The sequence below is a fragment of the Harpia harpyja genome, chromosome 4 (assembly GCF_026419915.1).
Source record: "Harpia harpyja isolate bHarHar1 chromosome 4, bHarHar1 primary haplotype, whole genome shotgun sequence".
NCBI lineage: Eukaryota > Metazoa > Chordata > Aves > Accipitriformes > Accipitridae > Harpia > Harpia harpyja.
Genome location: NC_068943.1, coordinates 44,545,606 through 44,573,530, shown reverse-complemented (window position 1 = coordinate 44,573,530; position 27,925 = coordinate 44,545,606). Strand labels below are relative to the sequence as shown.

General features: G+C 50.8%; 1 protein-coding gene across 7 annotated transcripts in view; it reads right to left on the bottom strand.

Moving 5' to 3' along the window:
* The window catches only part of NECTIN1 (nectin cell adhesion molecule 1), a 109,159-nt gene that overhangs the window by 36,793 nt on the left and 44,441 nt on the right, over positions 1-27,925 (bottom strand). For 6 of the 7 annotated variants that reach the window (XR_008235122.1, XM_052786526.1, XM_052786522.1 and 3 more), the window contains exons 2-5: positions 23,857-24,207; positions 22,849-23,151; positions 22,303-22,420; positions 17,976-18,127 (exon numbers count right to left, since the gene is read on the bottom strand). Coding sequence is in view for 6 of the 7 variants with exons in the window: in XM_052786526.1 (XP_052642486.1) it covers positions 17,976-18,127; positions 22,303-22,420; positions 22,849-23,151; positions 23,857-24,207 (924 nt within the window). In the remaining variant the exon portion in view is untranslated. Of the gene's footprint in view, positions 1-782; positions 7,915-17,975; positions 18,128-22,302; positions 22,421-22,848; positions 23,152-23,856; positions 24,208-27,925 lie in introns of those variants that run through there. The other variant, XM_052786523.1, reaches the window with a different exon arrangement.

The following is a 27,925-nucleotide window of genomic DNA, read 5'->3' as shown; positions in this document are numbered from 1 at the left end:
GAGGAAAGGGGAAAGGCAAACTGTTCTTCCCAATGCAGAGATCAGTAACAGAGATGCAGGGATGCAGTCTGACTGATCTTGCCTCCCAATGGACCCTTAGCATCCCTATAGCATTTAGATGGTTTTGATGCACAATCATCAGTGTTGCGCTATGGGAACACCCTACTGTGTCGAATCAAAGGTTGGCCTAGCCAGTATCCCGGCCCTGACAGCAGCTAATTACACATGCCTAGAGAAAATAAAAGAGTGCAAGTGTGTATTGCCATTTTTCCAATAGCCTGTCCCACCTGCTATAGCTAACAGCAACTTAAGAACTTCCTAAGCTAGAGAGAGTATCATAATTTTTAATAGCTTTTGGTGGGTTTTTCTTCCCTATGTTTTTCTAGCCACTTTTTTAGCTCAGGTTAACTTTTGGCATCAGCAGCATCCTCTGGCAAGGAATTTCACTGTTTACATTGATAAGGGGAAATGTTCCCACCTTCTTTTGTCTATCTTGAATCTGCTGTCCAAGAATTTCACACAATACTACCTGTGTCAGTGGCAAAAACAGTCATTCCCTGTACACCTTCTCCAGGCCACTTGCTGTTTTGGAGATCTCTTAACCCTCAGCCTTCAGCCTTCATCCGCAAGCAACTCTCATTACAAAATACTGCGTATCATGGGAACAGACCGAGGTCGTTGGAAAGCAGATGCCATTTCTGCTACTGTGACTCTCCTTACAGCTACCAGTCACAGGTTGCAGAACGACGCAGTCACAGATGCACAAAAAAAAGAAGAATGTCTCTTTTTTTAAAATTCTTTATTTATAAAAAAGTACATTTTTTTTCCACAGCTGAGCCACTATTGGTTTTTATACAAGTAAAAGGAAGGGTGATGCAACACCCCGTCCACACAAATTATAACCATGAAAATGCCCCCCCCCGGACCCAAACAAATTACAAAGGATGGAAAACAAAAAAACCCAAACAAAAATCATAAAAGTCCATTACATTATTATTATTTTTATTTTTTATTTTTTACAAAAGCACTTACAACACAGATTACAAAAAAAAAAAGTGGGGTTGCGGTTGTTTGTTTGTCTGTCTGTAGTCTTTATTCCACAATGATAATTACAGCAAGAGGAAGAACAAAAAGAGAGATAAAATCACTGGAGTTAGGGAATCATGGTTAAAAAAAAAAAGAGGCAAAAGAAAAGAAAAAACAGATCCTCAGTGAGAGTACCTCCACCAATACCAGTTCATGCTAGCAGAGGGTCTGACTCCATATGCTTGTTACATTCACCCCCAGGTAAATTACATATGGAAAGTCACACTGGTCTGAAGTACAAACTCACCCCCCATCGCTAAGGCTTGGCTTTCCTTCCTTGCTGGTGGACTGACTCCTCCCTTTCGCCCCATTGCAGAAGGCAGCACCCCCCGCTCTGGCACCTCAGCCCTGGCTGTGCTCTGCCCTGGCCCCTCTGCCAGGTCCAGCCCTTGGCCCTCCCTACCCCCTGCTGCAGAGCAGCAGCCCCTGGGGAGAGGCCGGTGAGTTTTAGGAGCGATGGTGAGGCAGCAGTTGGACCCCAGACCTTCGCACTTTCCCCTCCCTCTCTCAAGGAGTTGCTCGAATTGACAGCAAATTGCATCAAATACGAAGGGGAGGGAAAGGGGGGGGGAACTGCAGGCTAGGGGAGGGTAAAGTGCTATCATAAGCCCCGCAGAATAAAGAACAGGCATCAGTGCACACGATGCTGGCAGCGTCTCCTCTCCCCACCAGGGCCCGCTGCCCACAGCCCAGAAGAGCAAACAGACCCGAAAATGTCGGTGCTACAACAAGGAGCGGTTGTGAACGTGGGAACCTTACAGTGAATTTTAACCTGCTGGCAAAAGGCTACAACCTGCCCCACTGCTCTTCCTCTTTGAACAAAATGGGCCTGGGGTACCCCCCCCCATTTCCACGGTATGAAACCTTCGAGCTTTGTACAGCCTGCAGGCATGACACATTCGCCTGACTCCTGCGCTGAGCTGGGCAATGGGGTTTTCACCTCCACTCTTGAGCATAATGACCAGTGCCTCGAACTCCAAAAACCTGTGTGTGCACGCGTGTGTGTGTGTGCTTGTGTATGGGAAAGAAAACCAGCAAGGAGAGCAGCACCTCCCGTTCTAATTGCATTCCCTTCTCTAATTGCTTGAAGATCAATCTTTTGAATCTCTCTCTCTGTAACCCTCAGTGATTTCTGCTGAACAGTTGCTGTGTTTCTTTTTTGACTCAACATCAGGAAAATGGCTCCCTTTGTCCCTTATGTCTTTGCAATCAATTTGGTGCTACCATTTCAGTTTGTTTGATTTTTTTTACTAAGAAATCTTCAGGGTTTTTTTTTAATTTTTTTTCCCCTGGCTGAATGAAAATGATTTAACAACAGGGGAAAAAAAATCTGGTAATTAAATAAGGGAAAATAACATTACTAGGGTGAATTGCAATGAATAATCCTAGAGATAAGCCCCAGCAGGAAAACAGCTGGGTTGTCTTTGTACATAAACTACAGGCTCGGTTTGGGTTGTGACACAGATGTGTCTGCTTCAGTACAGCTCCCTGATTACACGCAAGGAAGGACCTGGGTGCTCGGCCCAAATTCACCTGCATTTTCTTTGCTGAGATGGTGGCAAGACCCAGAGCAATGTACCACAGGGCGCAGACTGACCTCCCTCTCATCTGCCTGTTCAGCTTTTCCATCAGCCCATCTTAACCTTGAGGTACCCCAAGTTTTGCTTCAAGTTGCCATCCAGGATCAGGGCTTGGGAAGGGAAAAGCACCATGCTGATATGTCTGTTCACTGGCAAGAACCCAGCAAAGGGATCTGGACAATGATCCCTTCAAATGGAGGTACGGCAACCGGCTGTGCCTCCGCGGCACTTTGCCGATACCCAGTCCCCAAGCAGTGCAATGGCACTTCCCAGGCAGAAAGCCAACTTGGGTATAACTAATGGGACACACCAGTTCAGGTTCAGCATAAATGGGGCATTTCCTGGAGAGCAGCAGCTCCCTAGCACCTAGGCAGAGAGGCGGCCAACACTGCCCACAGCAGGTGTTGGGAACTAAGAGAGGATGGGGATGCGCTCCACTCTGACCAGAGGGGTAGCCAGGAGGTTCCCACCCCATCTTCTGCTGCTGGCTGCAAAGCTGGGACCACAACAAACAGCTTCCATCTCCCAACTGGAAGCTTGCTCTTTGCCGGGTCCCACAGGGACGTTTTATGCCTCCTTAGCACCTCTGATGAAAGGGGGACAGAGAAGCAAGGGATTTTTCACTCGAGGCAGCCTGAGGGTCCCTCGGAGAGGTGGCCCAGCCTGCGAGCTCATGTGCGCAGCTGTGAAAAGTGCATCACCACTTAAAATTGGCAGCTTGACTCCAGCCTGCCAGAATCTGGCCCGTTGCAAGAAATTGAGGTACAAAGGGACAAGTGACACCGTCCCCCGAGGAAAGAACAGATTGCCCCTCTGCCTCCCCTCACAGCCCAGGCACCAGGAGGCCCTTGGGGCCACCAGGCAGATTGCCCCTGCGGGGTGAGTACTGCACGGTCGCCAGCACCTTCACTCCCCTGCAGAACCTCCCACGAAGCAGGATGCACATGGTCTTCAATTTGGCACCTCTACTGAGCTCACCCCTGCATTTGGGTAGAGACAGGTACCATTTTCCCCCGATGCTGGTGGAAAACCTGATCGAATTACCTTCAAGGGCCCCCTCAGAGCAATTTAACCCAGAGAAGGGAGTGGAGCTATTACTGGATCAAGACGGCTCTCAGATGAAACATCAATCTGATTCCCCCCGCTTCTTTTTTGTTCTACCTTGCTATGGATTAATGGCTAATCACTTGGCTAACTACCACCCCAAAAATCTCTTGGCCAATTAGCTGACCTTGCAAGGGACAGCAAGAAGCAAATCACTGCATAGAGGTGGCATATCTCTATGGCTGTGGGAATAATTGCACCAATGGAGTAATGCTGAAGGGCCCAAGCATGAGAGGAATGCACTACTGAACCTTGAACTTGCAGGGTACCTCACTGCTGTGTCAGGTAATACTGTCTAAGGATCTTCCACTCCAGGCTTGCCCAGGTTCTGGATGAAAAATAATCATTTGACCCCTCTTCTGAACTGCTCTGATGAGCTAAGTGGCTGAGCGCTTTCCTAGACTTGTGCTGGCGCAGTATTGGGGAGCAAAAAGTGTGATGTAGCAGAAAGGGAATTGTATATAGGCTCCAGCTTGGAAATACCATATTGCTGTGCTATCTCCTTTTCTTTCTCTGAGACCCACTGTTTTTTGAGCCCCCATTCAGCTAACTATGTGGACAGTGTGTGAACGGGCAATGAATAAGCCAAGGAGGCTACATCTCAAAAAATGACACCTCTAAGTGCACGGCTAATAAGTACCAAAGCATGTATCTTAGGACTCCTTGTTCATATTTCCTGCAAGCCATACCTTAACTCAGGAACAGTTGTACTGTCCCGTTCTCTCCCAGGCCCGTCTGCAAGGCTTTGTACCTTTGGTCTTCAGGACACAGCTTCACTGTGGGCTAGGGCCCCACAGTGCTGTGGAGTCAGTGCAATGTGAATTTGCCAGATCAGATCAGTGGCCCCTGCCTGTGACTAATGCAGAACATGAAAAAATCGCTGCTGGACCCTGCAGATTTTATAAAAGGTTGTTTTCTTCCAAATCTATCTCCCCACAGTATGTATCTGCATGGGGGAAATTTGCAGACGAGGGTCTGTGCCACCGATTTCCACTCTGCGCTTGGCCACGGACCACCCAGAGATTGGTGTTGGAGATGTCGTCACAACCCTTTTTAGAGCCTAGTTGTGAAATTCAGATCTAAAGGATTATTCACCTGAGAGATGGACTTTGTTGAGAACCACAAACTCTGCAGGCTCTGCAGTGTATCCCATGTTACCTTAAAGTAAGCTGTGGCTAAGGTACAGTGCTCAGCAATGCTGCTCTGTCCTGATCCGGATTACAGGGTTCACACTTCGGGGAATTAAAGCCCTGTGTATGCTGTTATCCCAAGGCACTGGATGGAAGTCATTCCCTCTGCAGGTTTACAACCACCCCTAACAGTCAGCCCCTACTAGTAATCAGAGATACGGAGAGATGTTAGAGATTTCATTTTCTTTATTGGGGGCTTGCTTGGTAGCAGGGTGCTCCCGGTGGCAGTGGATGGACTTGGGAAGGTTTAGCCGTATTTTTTAAGGTTCAGCCTGAGAGATCCCAAGGGAATCTCTGCCCTGCTTTGAGTTGATATAAAGCAGCCTTCCTGTGGCATTTGGCTGTTTTGCCAGAAGCCAGGAAGCCTGGAGGGCTGGCAGGAACGGCAGAAAGATTAGAGTGTAACAATTGGATTTCCCACTCCCCTACACCACTAAGGCAGTAAGAACAAGCTACAAACTGTGGATGGCTCAGGCTGAGCTTCACGTTGTCTGGACCAAGCACCACACGTTAAAGGAAAGCATTGGAGGTTGCCTGGATCAGAGATCTGACCTTGACTCATCTGCGTGGGTCTGACTCGCCACCCTCCCTTTTGTAGCAGGATAACCACTGGATGCTATGGAACAAAACCCAGCGGGTAAGGCAGGAGGAGAATTAGTCCTGCTATTTTTAGATGTGCATGATAATACAGCTCAGAAAACTGGGGATTTCTTTTCAAACAAAAGATTTATTTATACATCAAATTAAAAAAAAAAAAACAACAAACAAACCACCAACCCACAAGAAGAAAAATAAGCCCCAACCCAGTGAATCTAATTTGGATATGATCAGTGTCAGACAGAGGGCCCTGAAGTCTGGAATCCCATTTATCCACAGAGCAGAGATAGCAGCAATCCAAGCCTCCCCATCACAACACAGTGGCTCAAGGGAAGGAGGACAAGATCAATACCCCAGGCTCACTCACTCCTGCCCTGTCTACCAAGCCTTTGCTTAGAAGAGGGATGTGATATTGAAAAAGTGGCAATCAATGCAGACTAAGCAATATATCTAAGGGCTGGGGTTGTTGCTAGGAGAGTTAGAGAGAAGCACCCCCATGCTCTGACACACGCAAAAGAAAAAAGTGTAAACACATGACAATTAAGTCTTAGTGGTACAATAAAACTAGGGGCCTGATGCTGTATCGAAGCCCTCAAAGACACTGGATGGTACCCTGGGAGATTTGCCCTGCCAGGGTCTGCAGACCAGAGCTGAAGGCAGTGAGTTTGTGGGAGAAGCAAAGTGGTTGGTCCCCTTCCCCAGGCAATGGCAGCAAGGTGTGTGCACGACACCATACGCCGTGCACAATCGTTGTGCCAGAGTTAACTGCTCTGTGGCTGGTACTAGCAACAACAACAGCAACAAGAACAAAAAGAGCCAGCATTTCTCTGAGCCATCACAGGGGGAAAAAAGTCAGCAATAAATACTCATTTTCTTTCTTTTAAAAGAACACTCAAACAAAGACAGAAAATGAAAAGCCAAGAAATAATAAATTGTAGGAGGAAAATGGCAGCTCTGTTTCCCTGCCCTGCTATCAGCCCATGCACCTGGTGTTTGTTCTAGGGCTTTTTCTCCCCCCTTTCTCCTCATTTTCCTTTTATTGAGTCATTAAAAACTGGGAGTGGATCTCCCCAGGCCTGCAGTGGGCAATGGGAATGCTACCCAGACCCCACTGAAAAGAAAGTGATTAGGGAAAAAAAAATCAGTTCACCTGATAATGGCACCTATGTTTCCATTGCCATAAGCTTTCCTGGCCTCTGTCCTTCTACGGACAGCCCACTTGACCCCCTCCCAAGGTTAAAAAAAAAAACAAACAAAGAAGACAACATACAAACAAATTCCAGTGTTTCAGGGGTGCGGAAGTGGGAGGAGGAACCTTGGGGAGGGAAGTGGGGCCAAAGGGCACTCTGAGACATGAAGACACAAACAGAGTGTAATATACAGGCTGGGCAACAGTCGTTAAAGCAAATAGTAACACCTAAGCCACCGACCAATACAAACACCACAGAAGGGGACGAAAGTCGTCAAGAGAAATTAAAAAGCAAAACCAAAACCAAGAAAATAATTACCCAACCTCCCACCTCCCATACGCCCCCAAAATGATCTGTAAGCAAAGCTGCCCTCCCTCCCCGCTCGCCCCAGCCCGCCCTTCCTGCCAGTGCTGGAAGCGTCCAAAGTCTCTGCTGAGCGCCTGGGGCTGGCTGGGGGCGTGCGTGCGTGTGCGGGGGGTGAGCGTGCGTGCAGTGTGTGTGCAAGCGGCTGCGGCACGCTTGGCTCCACTCGGCTCTGCTCGGCAGGGATGCAGGGGGAGTGGGAGGGCATCACTCGCGCGCGTGTGTGTGTGTGTGTGTGTGAGTGTAGCAGTGGGGTGCCGAGCTACACGTACCACTCCTTTTTGGAAATAAAAGATCCGTCATTCTGTGAGACCATGTTCTCCGCTATGTCGAGCTGCTCAGGGTCATACTGGAAGCCGAGTGTCCTTTCATCGTAAGGTTCGGGGTGCGCCTCCCCCTCATCTACTGTGAAGTAAGGCCGCTTAGCATCCTCCTCGTATTTGTTGGGGCCACCCAGCTTGCGCTCACCTCCCGCATCCTCGTCCTCGTCTTCGTAGGTGCTGCCGCCCAGTGGGCCCGGCTTCTTCTCGTCATCCGAGTCGTCAGGGTACTGGAGGTTTTGGGCCATGGGGGGGTGATGCTGCGGGATGCCGGCCTTGCTGTAGCCATTGCCGTACACGTGCTTCTTTGTGCTGTAGTCACCCTTGAAGGTGTGACGCCGACGCCGGAGTACCACAAAGAGCACCACGGCCACCACCAGGACCAGTGAGACTCCTCCCACTATGCCCCCAATCACCGGTGTGGGGATGTTCGGCTGCACCATGGATTTGCGATCATCGATTGGAGACGGGGTGTAGGGAAATTCTGGGTAGGAAAAGACAGATGGAAGGGGGAACAGTGTCAAACCATGCGGAAACGCGCCCTCCCTCCATGCTTTCATTGCCATTTTTGGGGGGTGGGGGGGGTGGGAAGATGAGGGTAAGGAACAGGGAAGGGAAAAACTAGGGAAAGGGGAAAAGGGTGCATCCTCACAGGGGTCAGCGCACAGGAGCTCTGCCTCAGCAAGGGGAACGCAGCGTGCCGTGCCAAGCTCGCCAAGCCTCATGCAGGAGCCCAGCAAGCTGGAAGCAGTGGTTCCCTCTCCACCCCACCTGGTTTCTCCAGACGGGCTTAGATCCCACAAGCTCAGTGCCTTGAGTGCAGACACTTCCCGTTTTATTGGGTGACATTTCAGGTCCAGTTTACCAGAGCATACTGACAGCCCCAGGTTGCTCCTGCTGGGGAGCAAGACCCAAATCCCATCCAACGGTGGGCACCGAGCTGCCACAACTGCTCCCGTATATGCCACGCTAGACCCACCAGCTTTGCATCCCCCTCCTCGGAATCCCAGCCTGGCCCCAACCAGACTAGGTTGGGCCAGAAGGCAGTGGCACTTTGTGATCTCTCCTCCCACCCACCCCACAAGTGATCTGCGGCTGCACAGTGCTGCTCAGAGTCACGGCTGGCTCCTGAACCCGCTTGCTGACCCGGCTATGCTCTGCAGCATGGGGACACAGACCTCCCACTGTTCCTTTCTCTTCTGCTATCACTGTGGCCAGCATAGTGCCACTACTCATGCTCATCTTGTTCCTGCAGTTACCCTGACCTATTTAAAAAAAGTAAATAACTCAAAAGAGAAAAAGAAAAGAGATGAGAAAGAAGCTCTCTTCTCTTTCATGCAGTCCAATGCCCACACTTCGGCGCAGATAAAGTTTGATCCAGGACTTAAATCAACCTTCTGAGCACTCCCTGGGTACGGTTACAGCCCCTGGCCAAACTCAGCTTTCACACACTGCCTGTTGAACATCTGTGTCCATGAGACATTAAGCACCACATGGCTGTCTCAGTCCTTCACCTTGCCTCTGACTTTAGACAGCAGGTGCCTGGTTAATGTCCCCTGGCTGCCTTGCCCTTGCACTCCATGCTCAGACCCCTCGGACTGCTTTTTCCACCCCCAAGGCCTGTCCGCCAGCCCTGCTCATAGCTGCAAGCCTTCGTTGCTGCTCTGGAGCCTCCTGGCCCTCACTTTTTACCCTGGCAGCCAAGGACAGGCTCAGACCGACTAGCAATCTCAGCACGCCCTCCCAGAAGAGCAGCCAGGACGGGGCAATGGGGAAGGAGGGGCTCAAAGGCAGCAAATTCCAAAGGGATATGAGGCAGAGTCTGCTTCCTGCCCCCTCTTCATGTGCCTGCAGGACTGCCTGCTGCTGGCAGCCACGTTTCTGCATCAGGGCAGGAAGCCCTGAACAAGCAGGAGCTGGGCAGGGAGTGGGTTTCCCTGCAGCACAGCTTAGCCCAGCTGCTAAGGAAGAGGTGAGAAAAGAGCTTCCCCTGGGTAGAGGCAGTTCCTGAAACAGCTGCGGATTTTGGATAAGGGTACTGAAATCGAGCAATTGCTGGCCTGATCCTTGCAACATAAATGTTTTGCCTGTGCCTGAGAGCTGTTTCATTCCTGCCTGTCCTGAGACATCAGCCCAACAACAGCATCTTGGTTTCTGCAGTACTGACTTGCCTTGAGCCTGAAACCACACACAGAGCAGAGCAGCACACTGGGCAGCACAGGCTGGGGGACAGGCAGATGGAGGGCCTCCCTGCTGCAGCCAGAATGAGGAGCAAGACGCTGTGCAGGCAGGAGCCAGCATCTCTTTCCAAAGACAGCCTTCAGAGCAGGAGCGAGGGCATATATTTCAGCATAGGGAGCTGGGACTGGGTTCTGGAAAGCCAAAACCACATGTTGCATCAACAGAAGACTTGTCATAGCCAGCTGGTTAATGCAAAACCTCTCTGCAGAGACAGCAAGAAATGTCACGTCCAGCCCCTGGTATCCACCCCCTGGTAATCCTCGCTGCTGAGGGCTCAGCTTCAACCACACAGCTCTTTCTACCCCTGCCCATGCCATCTCCCCAGGGCCACTCCTTGCCATCACAGCTTCTGCAACCCCGTGGTGCCCAGTTCCCAAAACTGTGCATAAAGCAGGGGTCCACCTGGAGCTTAAGTGGGTGCAGGGAAAGACCAGCAAGCTGGCTCAGATCCCAGGGGCTGTATCTTTTATTTTCCCCTACCCCACAGCTCTGATCTGAAGCCTACCTTGCTTTTCCCCACAGCAAGGCTGATTTTGTGCATGGGACCAATACACCACCCTGAAAAGACCCAGATACGGTGTGTATGCTGGGCACAGGATCCCTAAAGCCGCACTGATCCCCTCTGCCTCCCAGCTCTGGAAAACAGACAGATCTGAGAGGGGAAGTCTGTGCACAATTTCAAAAGGAGCTTGGCCCACTTTTCTATTAAAAGCCTCATTAACCGCCCAGGTTGGACACATGAAGTGAAAAGGGGAATGTTTTTCTATCTTTCTCATAGATATTTTTTTCCTGCCCTTTGTGCTGTCTGCCCCTGAGATAGCACTTGTCTACATGCCACCCCCCCCGCCACTGCCAACACCGCGGACACAAAAACTAACACGCCGCTGTGTTGGATTTCACACGTTGTTCAGGGAAGGAACTATTTTCTGCTCAGATCCCATCCCCATCCTCCTCGCAGTGGCCCAGTTCCCATGCCAAAGAAAACAAAACCAAACTGTGGGAAGAGAGGGAGAAGAAAGATGGGAAGATCGCAAGCCAGCAGCCGAAATCGTCCCCTCCCTACCCACATAGTTTCCTCCCCGCCCCGCCCCCCCCCCCCCTCCGCCTCGTCCACCCACCGCACTCCCCCGGAGCCTGGAAAAGCGAAGTGGCTCTGGGGATGCGGCGGGGGAACGTGGCTAAGCCCCGGTTCGAGGCGGGAGGGGACGGACACGACGGCTAAAAACGAGGCGTGAGCGACCCCAGAGCGGAGGGGGACGGGCCGCTCCGGAGCAGGGGGAGGGCACACGCCTCACACCGCCGCTGGATGGCGGTACAGACCGCCGATGCCTCCGGAGCAGCTGGGTGGGCGCTGCCGGAGCCCCTCACCGTAGCCGCTGGGCTGCAGCGAGCAGCCAGCCGAGCCGGGAAGGGAGCGGCGGGTCCCGGCCCGGGCTCTACCCTGGCGTGCCTCTGCCTTGCGACAAGGTCCCCTCCGTAAAGCAGCCCACCCTGCGCCCCAGGCCGGATACCCCCCCCCGCCGCTGGCTCCCTTTGCTTTCGGCCTCCTCCAGCCCTGTCCCAGAGCCGGGCCCTGGCGGGGATCCCCGCGCCCCGCAGCTGCCCGGCACAGCCTGGCATGCCTGCAGCCCTCCGCCACGGTGCCCCGGCGTTCAAGGGCCAGGTTAATTAATGACTCGGGACAGGTCCAGTTCTCAGCGGGTGTCACTCCGCATGCATCCACTGCTGTCAGCCCCACAAAGGGGGCTCACCCCCCCTGCCCACCGAGTTTCGTGTCTGGGGTGCAGAAGAGAGCAGAACTGCAGCCTGGGGAGAGAGGGGAAAGTGTGGGAAAAGGATCCCCTTTTTGTGTTCAAGGGGTGCGTGAAATTTCTGGAAACTGGTGCGATGCCCGAGTGTGCTCGGGGCCCCATGTGAAAAATCCATTAGGAAGAGTCTGGCGAGAATTAAAGCCGCTGTGAAAAGCGGACTGGAGAAACAGGAGACAGCAGAGTGGAGGGAGGGGGAACAAGCTAGGCTTTAATGCCAGCATAAAAAGCCCCCCCCCCGCACCCCCCCCAGCCCTCATAAAAAGAGGGACTGCTGTATGAATAGGAATTAAAGCAGCAACACTATCTGCCCACTGCCCGGCTCTGCCAGCTGTTGCATTCAGCCCAGCTTCCTGTCCCTGTGCCAGGAGCCAGACCTCTGGGGCGGCAGCTGGGAGCGCAGGGAGACGGGGGTTTGCCCTGGGCTTTGCTCTGGCACCTGGCCGAGCCCACAGGTTCTCTTTGATCCCTCCATGCAAGGCGGAGGGCTCCGAGCACCTCCCTGCCTCAGCTCCTGCCTTCTCCCAACAGCACCCCGGGGCATAGCAGTGCTGCCACCCCAGAGACAAACCAGGCCTTCCCCATCACAAGAGTGGCTTCAAAAATACACGTTTTTAAAAATCACATCTTTCTTTTAATGGCTGCTTTCCAATAAAAATGAGACATATGCAAATCATCTTGCCTGTCCATCAATCCCTTATCTAATGCTTTTTGAACCTGCTGGCCAATTTCAGTGCTATCTGACAGAAGAATGAGCCAAAATTAGCCCTAGGGATCCCTGGCAGAGGTGGGAGCTAAACCTCATTAGACATCAGAGAACCCCACAGGGACAAGAGGCTGCTCCCAAGGGCAGGAAGGGTCCAGATCAGAAAAGGCATATTTTCAGACACCAAATAATTCTTCCATGATACGCAGATCCACAGAAAACCAGCTTTCAAAAGCCGTTCTGCTCACCATACTGCTTACATATTTTAAAAGATACTACTTCCTGTGGACACATTTTTTCTTGAAGTCACATTTCCATCCTTTTCCCTTCAATCATAAGGGCCAAGGAAAAACCCAGCACCAGCCAAGATTCTCACTGTAGCCATGGGCACTGAGGAAAATGTCAAACTCCATGAGAAATTACCTTCTGGACATGTGTCAGCCCAAGCTGCTCCTTGCATGAAGCTCCTCCAGAGGAAGGCCCTGGATTTCCTTCTGCCTTGCAAAAGCAAACACCTGCTGCAATGGGAAGCAGGGGGGCCTTTGGCAGGCTCTAGCCAGGGCAAGCAGCAGCTCCAGAGAGGAGCAGGAACCTTAATTCCAGTGGGTTCATGGAGCTTCTCAGTTCCCAGATGACCTCAGCAAATAGAGTGGTGATCGTGTGCGTTTTTTTAAGAGACAGATTGCTGATGGCAAACTTTCCCTGCCAGTACAGTCCACACCAAATTATCCCAGGACTTTGACCCACTGTGTTACAGACGTGTACATGAGTGAAGATATAGAGATACCTCTGGACCTGCCTCAGGCCGGAGAGGGCTGCAATTTGAGAAGCCCGTAGCACTGCTGTCCTTTTTCCTTCACAACAGCCCTTGCACCTATGCATGCCTATCTCTCGCTTCAACGGATCCTGCCTCTCCTCTCCCTACCAGGGCTTTCTGCTCTCCTCGTGCAGAGCGGGGCAGGGGGGAGAGGAGGCGGTGGGGGTGGAAAAACCACTGGCAACTAATCCAGAAGTTTAGCAGCTGCCACTGGCATTTCAGAGTGTGATGGCTTTTAGGCCAGATGCCAAACGTGTCTTAGGTTTTAATCTCTCTGTCAGGTCACCTATCGCTTGTCAATCAAGCGCTGCTCCCACAGGGGCTGTTGGCACAGATGCCATCAGACAGGATGCAGCAGACGCTCCTACCCGCCATCCGGAAGATTAGCATCAGATGGACCGCCCCACCCCCAGCTTGCTCCTCTTTAGTCCCCGGCCCTGTCTTCCCACCTAAAGCAGCCACAAGCGCTTGCTGGTGCAGCATGGCATGACCCTGGCCGGCAGCTGGGCTTTGGGTGCACCTGCTCTGGGCTTGGGATTTAACGCTTCCCGGAAAGGGCTTTTTCTTGCGCTCTAAGCCCGTAGCAAAGGCCTGCTGCCGCATGGCAGAGGGCTCCAGTGAGCCCCACAGGCTGTTTGCAGTGACCTTGCTGGCAAGATTGCTGGTGGTGTGTAAATAACTCCCTGCTGCAAGCCAAGCAAACGGGGCGGGGGGGGCGTCAGCCCCTGCCAACCTTTCCTTCCCCCACAGCCTGTAGCACATCCAAGGCCAGGGCTGCAAAGCTGCCTGCCCACAGGCTGGCACAGCCCTGGGCAGGGAACCGCACAGAGGCTCCTGTCCTCACAGCCTGTCCCTGGGGCACCTGCACATCATGCCCTGTCTCTGGGAAATCCGGGGGAGCTTGCAGAATCCTGAAGGAGAAGACCCCTTCCTGGCCTCGGGAAACAGGTGGGAGCCCTGCAGCAGAGAGGCTGATAGCAGTCCCTGCCTCAGCACAGGCTCTGCTCTCCCTGCTCCCCCAGCTCCAGCACTGTGAACCTCCTTCGGTTTTGATGTTTGCCTGGTGCTTGAAGGCCCACGGGGAGAAGAGATGTTTTAACGACATCTTTCTCCTTGTGTTTCCTCTGGCTGAAGCCAGTACACAAGTGCATGAATGTCCCCCTGCATACCCACACAAATGTGTATGTACACACATGCACAAGGGCCAGGGTATGTACATGCACTGCTGCACATAGCCCATACAGCTAAGCGCATGTTCATAAATACATGCATGTTCACATATGCCAATGCACTGATGCTCTTGCGTCCTGCATGCACACATGACTGCGCAGCAGGACATCCCTGTGCAGGCATGCAGGTTTGGGAAGCCCATTTGCATGCCGGGATGCAGATCAGGGTCACACATTATGTGTTTATGTACATGACCAGCTCTCTGTGCAGGACCACCACACCCATGTGCAGGCACGCAGGGACACGCGTGCAGTCCATAACCACAGCCTTTTATTATGTCACCCAACTGCCTGTAATAAATAGTTACATGTCACACGACATGGCTTGGCTGCGACTGACAAAGGTCCTGCAAGGCAGGAGAAGCTATTCTAGGAACAGATTGCTGGAATAAAATATTAAATTTCCACTTATCAATCTCTTTAATGCGCTATAACTCTAATAGAAGCATTCAGCCTTCTCCCCCTGAACAAATGACCCTCCCCATGAGGGGGCTGAACTAGCCCTGCACTCCTCCTCTCTGGGGCTGGGGCTGGGAGGAAGGATGCTGGATAGCAGGAGGAGGGATGCCTGTACGCAGGGAGACGGGAGGGGGAAAAGCCGCTGCAGGGCTTTCTCTGCATCAGCCTTCTGGTTTTTTTTCTCCCAAGGCTGGCTGCTCACTAGATTGAACTCCATTTATTGCATGCAGCTCTTGAAAGAGGTTTCGTGGTCCACTGACAATCCCTAAATTGCCTGCAAGACCCAAACAAATGTACCTGTAATAGCTGAGCGAAGACGGCTGAGCTCTCCCCAGCACTGGCCTAATCGGTCCTTAGGGAGAACTGGATAAACATATTCAGATTCCATGAATTATTAAAAGTGGATTTTTTATGTGGCAGAGGCCTGGCCTAACGGGTTGGCTGCTAATCCCTCCTAATGGGACAGCTGTGGGTGTGCCCTTCTTTCCCTCTCATTTAACCTCAACCCCACAATTCGGACCTTTGGGAATAAATTGAGATTGCAGGCAGGCAGACATCAACCCGAAGTCATTCCCCAGAAATCCTGCCAGTCCCCGCTTCCCTTGCCAGCACTGCGCTCATCGAGCATGCGAACAATGCTCTACCAGTCCCCTGAAAAACCATCAGGAAGGGAGACATTAACCAAACCCCGGAGGGGGAACCCACAGATCCTTGTCCCTAGAGGAGCCCGTGCCCGTGCAGGCGAGTCGGTGCAGCCCACCCGGGCTGCAATGCTATTGTGGTGCTGAGATAGATAAAACCCTGGCAGGTGGCAGCAGGAAATATGAAGAGAGGGCTGTATCTGGTGTTTGCAAACATGTGTCCTGACACCTCAAGAGATACTGGGTGGTTGGGTAGACAGAACACCACCAAGAAATGGACATACAGGCTATGCAGAATTGGAAAATGAGACATGGTGAAGAGAGCCTGTTCCTCTCTAAGTTGCCTTCTGCAATACCTATCCCACCTCTTTCTCTGCGACTGGGGACTGAGTTTGTAGGCTTTTTCCCTCCCATCACCCTTTCAAATGTGACCCAAGGTGCTTGTTACTAAGTAGGATGGTTTTCTATTGCCAATGGGAAGTGAGTCTGCTCAGTCTGTACCAGGCAGTTGCCTGCACTGTCCCAGAAACACAGTGCCTTCAGTGGCAACTCCCATAAAATGGCCAGCGGCTGAACAGATTTTGGCCATGACCTTCCCCCAGCTTCGGGCGGTTGGGCAGGGCTGGGCAGGGCGGGTGCTGCTCCATGTCTGTCCTGAACAAAGAGCTTTGTTATTGTGGTGCCTTTCACTGGCAAATGAAAAATCCCCCAGAGAAAAGCATATACTGGGAACAACTCAGCAGGCAAGGATCCAGGACAGGAGGTGTGAATTAAAGGCCTGCTACAGTGATAATGATCATAAATAAATAGTTGGTAATTAGCATCTAATTAGCACATCCCATCCATTGACCTCCAAGCACTTGGATAGAGGAAGATTAGCCTGGTTTACCCATGTTACAGAAGAGGGGAGCTGAGGTGGTGAGGGTGCCAAACACAGTGTTATTGCTAATTTCAGGAGGTCAGCTGCCCGGGCCTCATCTTTACACTTGCTCAGCACTTACCACTGTAGAGGGCAGGTGGAGGGGGCTGGAGCTTGGCCCCTTTGAGAAGCCCGTTTCATCACTCTCAGGTTAGACAACTCTTCAAGGACTGGGGTGGCTCAGAGAGGTGGCCTGCTATCAGAACAGCGGGCGCTCTGATTTGCCTCAGTCTGGACAGCAGGAAGGGCTAACAACCCCGGGGAACTTGTCCTTTATTTCCCACACCTTGGGAACCTCCAGTGTGCCTCATTGCCCATCCAGCTTGTAGGCACCTGTGCTGTCTGTGGTATTTGCAGGATGCAGGCAGCCTGCTGCTCTCCAGCTCACCTGGCTGCAGTCACAGTCCTGCTGCTCTCCCCAGAGAGAGCAGGTCTGGATCTACGACATCCCATGGTCCCTGCTGTGAGCCCAGCTGGAAAAGTGGCCATATGCCGTGGTTTGTGCTGCCTGCCCACCTGGCAATGGTCCTGTGCTGGGGTGTAGGGGGAGCACCGAAAGGAGACCAGCACTGAGCCCCCACAGTGCTGCTGGCCACCTGGGGGGCCAGAGGAGAGCCTCGGCAAGTAGTCCCAGCTGCCAGGCATGTCTCCCAGGCAGGCGGTGCTGCTTCATCAGATGGTCACTCCCTCCTCTGTCCCCCGAGAGCCCGGAGCTTATTGCAGTGTGGCAGTGCTCCAACTCACTACTGCAAGAGGTACTTCCATCTCTCTCATGAGACCCACAAATGCTGGTCACCGCCTGTCATTAACCCACTGATAAAACGAATCACTCCTTTTACCCCAAAGAAATGGGGTAAACTTGCCTTCCCTGCTCTCAAAGCACCAAAAGCCACTTTTCCCCTCTGGTGATGCCTTGCAATATAACTTTGTGTGTCTGAAATCAGGCTATTGCCATATGTTATTTCTTCTCTTTAACCTACTTCTTGACATCACTTTCTCTCCCTGACACTACCTAAGCATATCCACATGTCTTCTCCTCACTCCTGTGGCTACACTGATTCGCAAGTCATCAAATTCCTTCTGTCTCATATGACATCACACAGCATCACTTCCCATTGCCTGCATCCTGTGATGTTATTCCTTTCTGGAGCCCAGACAAAGCTACTCAAGTGCTCACAGCCTCTCAGTAATCTGTGGCAGCCAGGTGAGCAAATGCACAGACCAACATGGCATTGGAAGGAGCACAAATGAAAAATCATGAGAACTGCCTAACATCAGAAACACCAAACATCATCCTGAACAAATGACTCATCCATCTCATGCTTTACTGCCTCAGTGGCAGTCTATATCCTCATCCTACTCCTTCTTCTACCCTCTAACAAATATCTCCTTGACATGTCTTCGCTTTTAACACGTCCAATGATCTCTCTGAATCCAAAGCAGAAGACAAGGGGGAAACAAATTGAACGTATCTTGGTGTAAGAAAGGAAAAGACAACAAGAGGAAAGGAGAAAAAATCCAAGGCAAACCAGTGCAAAACCAGTGCAAAGCAAAGAACTTTACTGCTCCCTTTGCATCATGAAACTCCTGACCCCTAGAAGGAGACACTGGTGACTCAGATGTTAAGGAGATGTAACTGACTGGTATTTGTCAGCCACTCACACTCTCCTCTCCCCACCTCCTCCTCCTCTTCGGTCTTTCAAGGCACATCGAGTGTTTTCCTACCTGTGACATTGACTTCCACCAAGCCCGACCGTGTACCAATGGCGTTGGAGGCCTCACAGATGTAGGTGCCAGCCACGCTGTAGGAGACAGGCCCTTTAAAGTAGATGGTATTGTTCTGGATTTCCACGCTCCCTGGCAGAGTCCCGTTTGGCCTAGGGGAAACAAAGATCATGGTTGAGCCCAGAGATGATACTCAGTAGGGTCGAGCAGTATTGCAGAGGTGACACTGACATGCTGGTTCTGCACTTGCCATTGGGCAGGTCCAGAACCTAGTGGTGCTGGCTGGAAAATACCCATTAATGTAGTCAGCCTTGAAACTAAACCCTCAGACAGCAGCATTACAGGAAAGAGTCAGTAGAGTGTCTCCAGGGTAAATCTACTGCATGATGAGAATCAGGTTCTTTACATGGATTGTGGGGTTTTTTCCCCTTCTCTGTGATCACAAGGGAGATTGGACATATTTGGGTCACATACAGCCCCCTGGATTTGGCTAACAGGATGTGGAACACTTTCACTCTATGTTCTCCCCTATCCAGAAAACAGACTCAGAGCCTTAAAGCGGTTCACTTTCCTGCAAAATCCCCGAGTAGGTACAAGCTTAGGGTAAGATGGCCAGGTCACTCTTTTGTTTCAGGTGTGTCACCTCTAGCGGGCTCATCTTCAGGGTGTTCCTCCATCCCTGACTTTCCATTTGATGGAAAACACAGGAATGGGACACCAGCTTGACCTTGCCTTACTCCTATTTCCTGCCCATGTAACTCTCCTGTGCAGCTGATCAGCCAGTGTTAATTGCAACTCAAGCTGGAGTTTAGAGCCCTGCCATCTATGACTTGCCCATGTCATTATAGTCAGATAAGTGTGAAACTGCAATAATGCTAAACTAAGTCTAGAGATACACAGAATAAATGAACAAAGGCAGATAAAAAATAAAAAAAAACCCTGTGTGTTAGGAAAAGACACACATGGCCTGGTTATTCTTAATTACTGAAGCAAAGTAAAGTAATTACTTCTCTTAGGCAATTAAAAATTACTCAAGTAATTCTTTCCCCTCCTCCCAACAAAAATGTGCACATATTGTCAGCAATTTGTAAGAAACAAAAGGGAATAATGGGGGTATAATTAGGTTTGTAAAGAAGTGCCTAAATGCACACGCACATATTTTTCATGTCTACATATACACATAGGCACATACGTATAGCAAACACATTAGTCCTTCCCAGTCACATCAAGCCAATGATCCCAAAGCTGATGGAAGAATAGAACAGCCTAACGTTGGTCCTCTGCCTATAAGGCCCTGAATCTACAAAGACAAGGGCACATCCAAAAACTGTGGTGTGGGATGCTAAAGAAGGCTATTGCTTCCTCTAACAGCTCCCCTGACTGTTGCTCATCATGATCCAAATGAGAGGAGAGGAAAGCATGGCTGGTTTTTACATTCCAGGCAGGAGCAAAACATCATCAGCAGTAATTGCTTCCTGAGCCCCAGGAAGGGGAAGAGGCACATACAAGCACATGGATAAACCAAAGATGCTGGTGGCTATTTCTCTGGCTACCCAGCCAAAGAAATGAGGAATCAGTTTAATATTACCAAAGTGGCACTGTGGGAAGGAAGGGGATGGCCATGGATCTTATTCCCGTTTCTCACCTCCCTACACACACGTGCCACATGCCTAGGTGGCTGGCTGCAGTACAGTTATTTATCAGGCTTTCATCCCACCTGCTTGGCTTGCCTCTTTCTTGCAGGGCCCCACTCACAGGCAGCCTGGGGCCAAGAATGGGCGAGCAGGAGACTGGGCTGAAAGAGCCAGGGGGCAACTCTGTACCACAGCTTTTTCTTCCTCCTCCCTTTCCGCTTCTACTTCCCCCAGTCTCACTTGCTCTCTCTCACTCTCTACTTCCCTCTTCTTCTGCCTCCATTCTCCTTACCTTCAGCTGCACTCCATCTTTCCTTTCCATCCGCTCAGGTCAATAATCTTATACTCACTCCTAACTGACCCACAAAGTGTGCAAAAAGGGAGAGGCTGGGGAATCGGACTGAAGCGCTATCGCGCTTAGAAACCTGTACTCTGTAATTCCATGCTTTCTCTCTCTCCATTTTTCTCCCCACAGTTCCTTCTCAAAGCAAAGTATTGATGCTCCCAGCCTCTTAGCTGTAAGTCAAGAAGCACTTGCAGGCTAAAGACAGACAAATGGACATATACACAGCTCACAGAGAATCCATAGGAAAACAACTCTTTCCAGTGTTAAAAAAAAATAAATCATCAATCACACAAGCACAGAGGGACCAACTCAATGCCTGGCTTAAAGATGTGCTGTTCTCAAGAACCATTTCTGCCAGAGATGAATTTATTACCAGCGCAGTGTGTAAAGCAGGTGTGCAAATGACACATAATACTCAGACTCTGTCATGCAGCGCCATGCTCAGCCCTGACACCTGCATTCCCTGTTGTGTTTGAGCCTCATTGGTAACTAACCCTCTTTCCTGCCCTGGGCTACAGAAACATCACCTGGCTGAGATGTTTGGCACCTGCTTACCCCATGCTTCAGCTCTCAGCCTGCCTTCAGCATTACTATCACAGCAGGAGCAGATTGCCCCAACAGAGATCAGGGGACACTTGTGCTGCTGGCTGCGTCTATACACAGCGACAGAGCTCCTGCCATGGGGAACCTGATGCCCAGGAGCTCAGAAAGCGCTCAGCCTCCAGCCCCGCATGTGAGCAATACCAGAACAAAGGGATGAAATGACTTGCCCAAAAGCAGAGAGAAAACCTGCCTCCTGTCCCCAGCTTCATCTCAAAAGGCTCGCTTAAGCTCAATTTGTCAGCTCTGCTACACAGAGATAGCCTAAACTGGGATCTCTTCTGCCTTGGGTGCCACAAGGGGTATCTTTGCCTCTAACACATTCCTGGCAATGTTGTGAGGAACCCAGAGAGTCCCCTTAGAGTTTAAGTCGAACTGGCAGAACCAACAGAGGGAGAGAGCTGGGGACGAGAACTAGAAAAAGGGCAAGAAAAACAATCCTCTTCAGACTTTCACTGTGAACAGTTTGATGTGGGAAGCAAAATGAGAGAGAATATGCCTAGCTCCTTGCAAAGCCATTTTGAGAGCCTCTTTCCTCATGACAAATGCCAGCTGAAAAGAAGAAAGGATCCATTTGATCTTTCTTTTTTAAAGCTACATGAGTGCTTATAGAATAGAGAGGGAGAGAGAACCACATCAGGTTGCATCAATTCCCATCCGACTCCCCAGACAGCCCTTGCTCACTTTTCAGTCCCTTTAGTGTGTTCAGCCAAAAGCTGGAGGACAGGGAATTGCTTCTGTTTAATGTCAGTCATGTGGGGATGAGTGCTCCAAAGAGGAGCTCCTGCTTACAGCTGGGGCTGATTCCAGTGAAAGGTTTTCTCACACACAGACAAATTTTGTGCTATTTGTGCCCCTTGAAGGAAGGGAAATCCTGGGTTCTTTTCCAGCTCTGCTACTGAAGCACTTAGTGGTGCTGGGCAAATTATTCACCTTGTCATATCTCAGCTGCTTCACATCACCAGGGCAGAATATTATTCCAGTGAAGTGAGAACAGGAAGTTATCGTGGGTATTGAGGCTGCACTGCGCTGGTGGCAAGCTCCATCCCAGCGCGGTAGAGGGGGTGTGTATATGATCCTTACCCACTGCCCTTCCCTCCTGAGACTGAACTGGAAGACACTAGGGGAAGACCCAGCTGAAAGACAAGGGATAACCTCTGTCCATCGCAAGGTGAGGTGGCTCTGTGTGGCTCAACTAAAATGCTAGCCCCAGCTCTGTCAGCTGGGACCATAGGCCACGGGAAACTTCAGATAAAGCCCACCCACCCAAAACAAATCCATCACCCTAGTTGCTTCAAACACTGCATTGCCTGCCTCTAAAGCACAGGCTGCCCTCTAGACAGGGCTGGCAGGGCAGCAAGCCTTGTTTTGGATCTGACAAGCTCAGCTTCAGAGGATGGCCAGCACAGGAGGGGGTGAGCCAGAAAGGCCAAGGCTGAAGACAGCACCTTCCCTGGTTTGCAAATAAAGAAATTAGTTCCGGTCCCAGTGCAACGAAGGCCTCCTGGCAGAGCTGTGCCAGGGAACCAGAATCAGCTCTGAGCATTCTGCAGGAGCACAGCTCCAGCAACTACAAGCGTCCAGCTCTCCCCTCACATGCACAGGTTTTACCTTGGAGTGACACCACTGACAGTAATGGGACTGGGCCCTAATTGACCAGAGGGTGACTGAGGTTTCTACAGAGACTCCTTGGCCCTGTTCAAAGATCATATGTGCTGCTGAGAGCAGAAGCATTGTAGGCACTTACAGCTTCCATTCATAGGTGTGAGCTGGGGGGTTGGCATCAGATTTGCATATCAGCTTCACATCCTTCCGGTTGAGAAACCAGTTGCCATCAAAGCCCTCAATAGTGACTTCTGGCTCATCTGCAGGGGGTGAAAAAGATAGAAAAGCAGGATGGAAAAGGAGAGGAAAGAGTTATGGAAAAGCAAGAGGGAGAAAATGAAATAGGGAGATGAGGGGGCAGGGGTGGGAGAAGGAGAGAGATTGCAACGTGGGAAAGATGATGGGACAAGGAATGTGAGAGAGGGTAAAAGAAGGAGAGAGAGAAGGGCAGGAACAAAGGGACGTGGCAGAGGCAGAGAGAAAGAAGGTGTGAAAAAGAGAAAGCATATGATTATTCCATGATCACTTCAGTTTTCACTCTCCAGAAAAAGAGAGCAGCCCCCTACTTCAGCGCCTCCACCAGACCAACATATTCCCTTCAGAAAACTCCTCTTTTGCCAAACTTCATCACCCACCCCAGGGACTGACCATGGAGCACTGCTCTCCAGCCCTACCCATGCTCACTTACACTGCACGTTGAGGGTCATGCTATCGGTGAAGCGGTCCAGCTGGTAATTGACCACGCACATTAGCTGCTGCCGGTGGGCTTCCCGGCTCGGCACCAGCCGGTATCGGCTGATCACTGTGATGGTGCCATTGCTATTCCGGATCTCCTGAAACTCCGCTTCCCCTTTGAGCTTAGTGTCCCAGGTGACAGTGCTGGGGGGCTTCCCATTAGAGGAGGTGCAGGTAGCTACCAAGATCTTTTCTGTCCTGCCAGTCTTAGCAATAAGTGGCCGCTTGGTGCCCTCCATCCGATTTGTGGGCTTGGCTGCAAGGAAGCACAAAAAGGAGGAGGAGGAGAAAAGGGTACAAAGGGATGGTTAGAAAAGCAATGCTACCCTCTCTACTACAACCCTAGAGTCATCTAGCACCACTGAGCCTGTGACAGACCTTGTGGTGAATCCAGAGCTGCCACAAATTGCCAGCAACCTACTCTGGGGAAAGAATGGTGGAGGTGCCCTAGATGCACAGATACATGATGGAAAGTCAATCCTTTCCTGCCATAGGTTTTCAGCCCTATGTGAGAATGTGAAGCCAAAATTGGAGAGCAAATGAATCGTGCAGACCTTGGGTGGGGTCTATTCGCTCACAACCCTAAGCTCCATGGACAAGCTCTACTTGTGCTTAGGATCTCTCTGTTGTCTTTTCTCTCTGTTCACTTGACAGCCACCAGCTCATTAAAACTCACCACTCCCTTAGGGAACAGGTCACTGTTATTGCATCTGCATTAAGCGATAGTGGAACTGAGGCTTTGAAAGAGGAAGAGGCATTCCTGTGCTAGCTCAGTGAACCACCTACCCCGGGTTCCCTGCTCTTCCACCTCCTTACAGTCAACTTGAAAGATCATCATAGGTAAAATTTACATCCGAGATTCACCTTTGCCCTGAGCTCCCAGGACATGACTGTCAGGTTCCTCGAGATCTGTTTAACTGGAGGCAATGGTTCACACTACAAAGCTTGTCCAGCATCTTACCCAGCACAGTGAGGTTCAGTTGACTTTCCCGGTTGCCAGTTGGGAAGGTAGCAAACTCACAGATGTAAACTCCCTCATCCTCCAGCTCTAGCCGAGAGAGCTGAATGGTGCCATCTTTGAAGGAAGGATTCCGGAAAGTCACTCGCTCTTTGTAGGGAGAGAGGATGGAGACCCCCATGGCAGGGTTATAGATGGCCACATTCTGCTTGGAGCCATTGGTGGCTTTCTGCCACGTGACCTGTGTGATCTTCACATTGGGGAGTGGATTGGTGAAGCTGCAGTGCAGGACCACATCTGTCCCGATAAACCCCGAGACTGTGTCATTGACTAAGACAGTCTGAGCTTGCAGCCCTGCAATAAAATGGAAAGACATGAATATACGTGTACTTCTCAGAGGAAGAGAGAAAAAGAATGGTTCTTGGACATCAGGCCCATGAACTCCTTTATTTATTCCATTTGCTGCTTCTTGGCATGGTTGATACAAGAGCAGTCTATGGCTACAGGCACTCAGTACCTTCTGCAACTACCTGCATCCACCTGCAGCTCCCTTCCTGTTCATAAACACCTTCCTCCCCACAATTGGTGTTCACACTTCACTACGACCAGTCCTAATGCTCTGCAGCCAGCCTAGGACTCATGATCACCAAAAGGCACAAGGTTGGATCAATAATACTTCCCTTCCTTTTGTCTTCAACTTTGGATGACAGTAAATCAGTTATTGTAAATATACAGAGCATGCGTATCTGGAGGCATATGAAAGCACTGATATTTATCACCATAGCATGTCCTAACATATGCTAACACACACTCAGACATCCATTTAATCCTATTGGAAATGCATCAGTAATTAAATGAGCTGCAAAGACTCAGCCCTGATATCAGAGTAGCAATAGCTGCAGCATCTCTCCTATGAAGACAGGCTGAAAGAGTTGGGGTTGTTCAGTCTGGAGAAGAGAAGGCTGCAGGGAGACGTTATAGCAGCCTTTTGGTACCTAAAGGGGGCCTACAAGAAAGCTGGAGAGGGATTTTTTTACAAGGGGATAGGACAAGAGGTAATGGCTTTAAACTGAAAGAGGGTAGATTTAGATTAGATGTAAGGAAGAAGTTCTTCACTGTGAGGGTGGTGAGGCACTGGAACAGGTTGCCCAGAGAGGTTGTGGATGCCCCATCCCTGGAAGTGTTCAAGCCCAGGTTGGATGGGACTTTGAGCAACCTGGTCTAGTGGAAGGTGTCCCTGCCCATGGCAGGGGGGGGTGGAATCTTTAAGGTCCCTTCCAACCCAAACCATTCTACGGTTCTATGATTCTATGAATAGTTCCCATATAAGAATAGATTTACGGCAGTGCCTATATACCCTGCACGATCTAGATCATTTCTGTGGCCTTTTTTTAACCCCAGAAGTGGCTGCATTTAGGAACCTTCCATCTTGATTCTGTGGAGTAAAGATGAAACATGCTTGGGAAAAGTGGTGGCTGGTGTTCATGACTGCTATTCTGTCTCAGTCGATTCCTCCCCTTACAGCTGGAGAAAAGTGTCTCCCACCAGACCGACCCTGAAATTCATCTTTGGCTGCCACTGTGTCTTTCCCTAATCTGTATGTTTAGAGATAATGCTCTGGTAATTATACAGCCAGTATTTATATGATAAATACAACAGAGAAGCAAGGTGGTAAGAACAAGAAAAGCAGGCTTTGCTCACTGCTTCTGGCAGAATCTGAAACTGGATGTATTCTGGGAGCCTGAGAGTAAAGGAAAGAAAGGGGTAATAAAAAAAGAAAGATGTACAAAGAGTGAGGAACATGAAAGGGTAATGAAAGACAGAGAAGCTGGGGAAAGAAAAAAATGCATAGCAAGAGAAACAGGACAGCATCTTCTAACTGAGGGGACAGAGCATTTTGAAATGTCACCCCCACCCTGTCCTTCCAGGGGAAGAACGGGCTCCCTGTGCAAGGCCAAAATGAACTTGGTCTTAACCCCCACAGTCCCCAGTAGATGTGCCCTGTGACTTCTACATGTGAACCTGAGCAAAAGACTCCTTCCTGCAGTTTCACACACACACAAGTGCAGGCATACAAAAGTCTTCTCACCCACAAACACCGCCTTTACCGTCCTCTCAGCACGCTCCCATGTTGTCCCCTCACTCCACGCCTGCTGTACTCAGCCTGATCTCAGTCCCCACATCTCATCTAAGCCTCTTCTTTCTCCCCTTCTCCTTCCCTCTGTGCCAAGCCTGTGACCCTGAGGACAAGCCTCAACAATCCAGCCCGGCCATGAGACGCCATCAGCTGACCACAGTCATCAGCAGTTAAGACCGAAACTCAGTCTCTAGAGCTTTGTGTGAACTTGCCCCCTTCCCTGAATCAAGCGCTGGTTTGCCCCACACCCTAGCATTGCAGCTGGGTGCTGAAGAATGTTTTTCAGCACTGCTTACAGCCACAGAAAGCACCGGTGCCCTCATGTGCCTGCACGCATGAAGCCATCAAGTCCTTAGAGGCTGTCAGCTGAGCTGGCAGGGTTGCACGTTCCCCCTCCCAGTGTAGCCAGGGCCATTTTTGCTATGCACGTCCCTCCAGAAACCAGAGGAAAGGAATGTTCCTGCTCTGATAAAGTCACAGCTGGACCATGTTTTTCCATGCCAACCAGAGGCACTGGCCTACTGGAGAAGGATGTCCAGGCAGTAAGACACAGTGAAAGACTTTTCTGACACCGGTCTGGCCTGTGCCCTGTGGGACCCCGTGGCCCACAACAGCCTTCCTGATGAAATGAGAGCACCGGGTGCAGAGTGGGGCTGGGTTTAGATAATGCTATGCTGGGATTTGAGGAAAGAACGGGTGGATGGGGAGGGGGGAGATGTCTCCAACATGCTTTGCAGCATATGCTGCTCCTTCTACCCCGGAGGTGAGAGAGCCTCTTGCAGAATTGCCCACACCCGCGGAGGTGAGCAACAGCTTTGCCAAGCAGTCTGGCTCTGAAGTCTTTAGAGCCTTGCAAAGCATGTGGGAGCTTGCCAGAGAGCAAAAGCAATCACGTAGCAAAGGCCCTGGGAACAACCTGCCGCCCATCTCACGGCTGCCTGGCTGTAGGTGTGCTCAGCACTCCCTCTTTCTCCCAAGGCTGGAGGAGAGCAGATTCATCAGCACCGGTCCCCATCTCTTTCATGAAGGGCCCATGCCCCCGAGCAGAGCCTGCCTGTGGCTGGGGCGATGGCTCAGCTGGCTCCGCTCCCACACAAGCTCCCTGACCCCCCACAGGCCTCAGCGGTTCCCTTTGAACCAGGCTTTCGACATCCCAGTAAAAGAGGCCCTGTTCGCGACAGCAGGAAGTCATGGCCCAGCACCTCCTTGCAGCGCCAGAAAAGCAAGAGATGAGCCAAACCCCAGAGAGGAGAGGACGGAAAGCCACCGGCTTCTCCTCAGAGTTGCCCTTGCAGGGCAGCTGGGAGGACAGGACGGTCTCTTCCTAGCAGGGCGTGTGGACGAGGAGCACGGCACGCAGGAGGCTACGCCAGGCTGAAGGCCACCACTGCCCAGGGATGGGCACCTAAGATGTGCCCCTTAAATAAAGATATTGTCAGCCAACCTGGCAGAGAATGTGATATATATCATGAGAGAGATCAACCCAATCCCTCACTTCATCATTACTATGCCCTTTCTTTATGCTATGATTTCCCTGCAAATTAATGAATGACCCTTTTAAAAATCAGGTTATTTTTCTTGACCTTAAGTAGTAGTAACAATTCCCAGTTCTACGCTCCCCCTTCTACCCCACCCCTGCCATGGGAGTTATGCATCAGTGCAGACTGTACTTGGACACAAATTGGAGAAAAAGCAGACTTTGGTGCTGATGAATTTGACCCTGAACCAGACCCCAGAATGGTCCTGCAGAACCCTCCTCTGCCCAGGTGTAAAGAGTCAGACTTTTGTCTAAGGAAAAAGCTGATGCCAGCTGAGGACTGTTTGCCAACAACAAAACGCTGCTAAAGCTGGAATTCAGGCCCCTGCATGTAGCAGCTTTAACAAAAACACATTCCAAACTTTCTAGAGGCTTCAGGGGAAAAGGGGAAAAAAAAA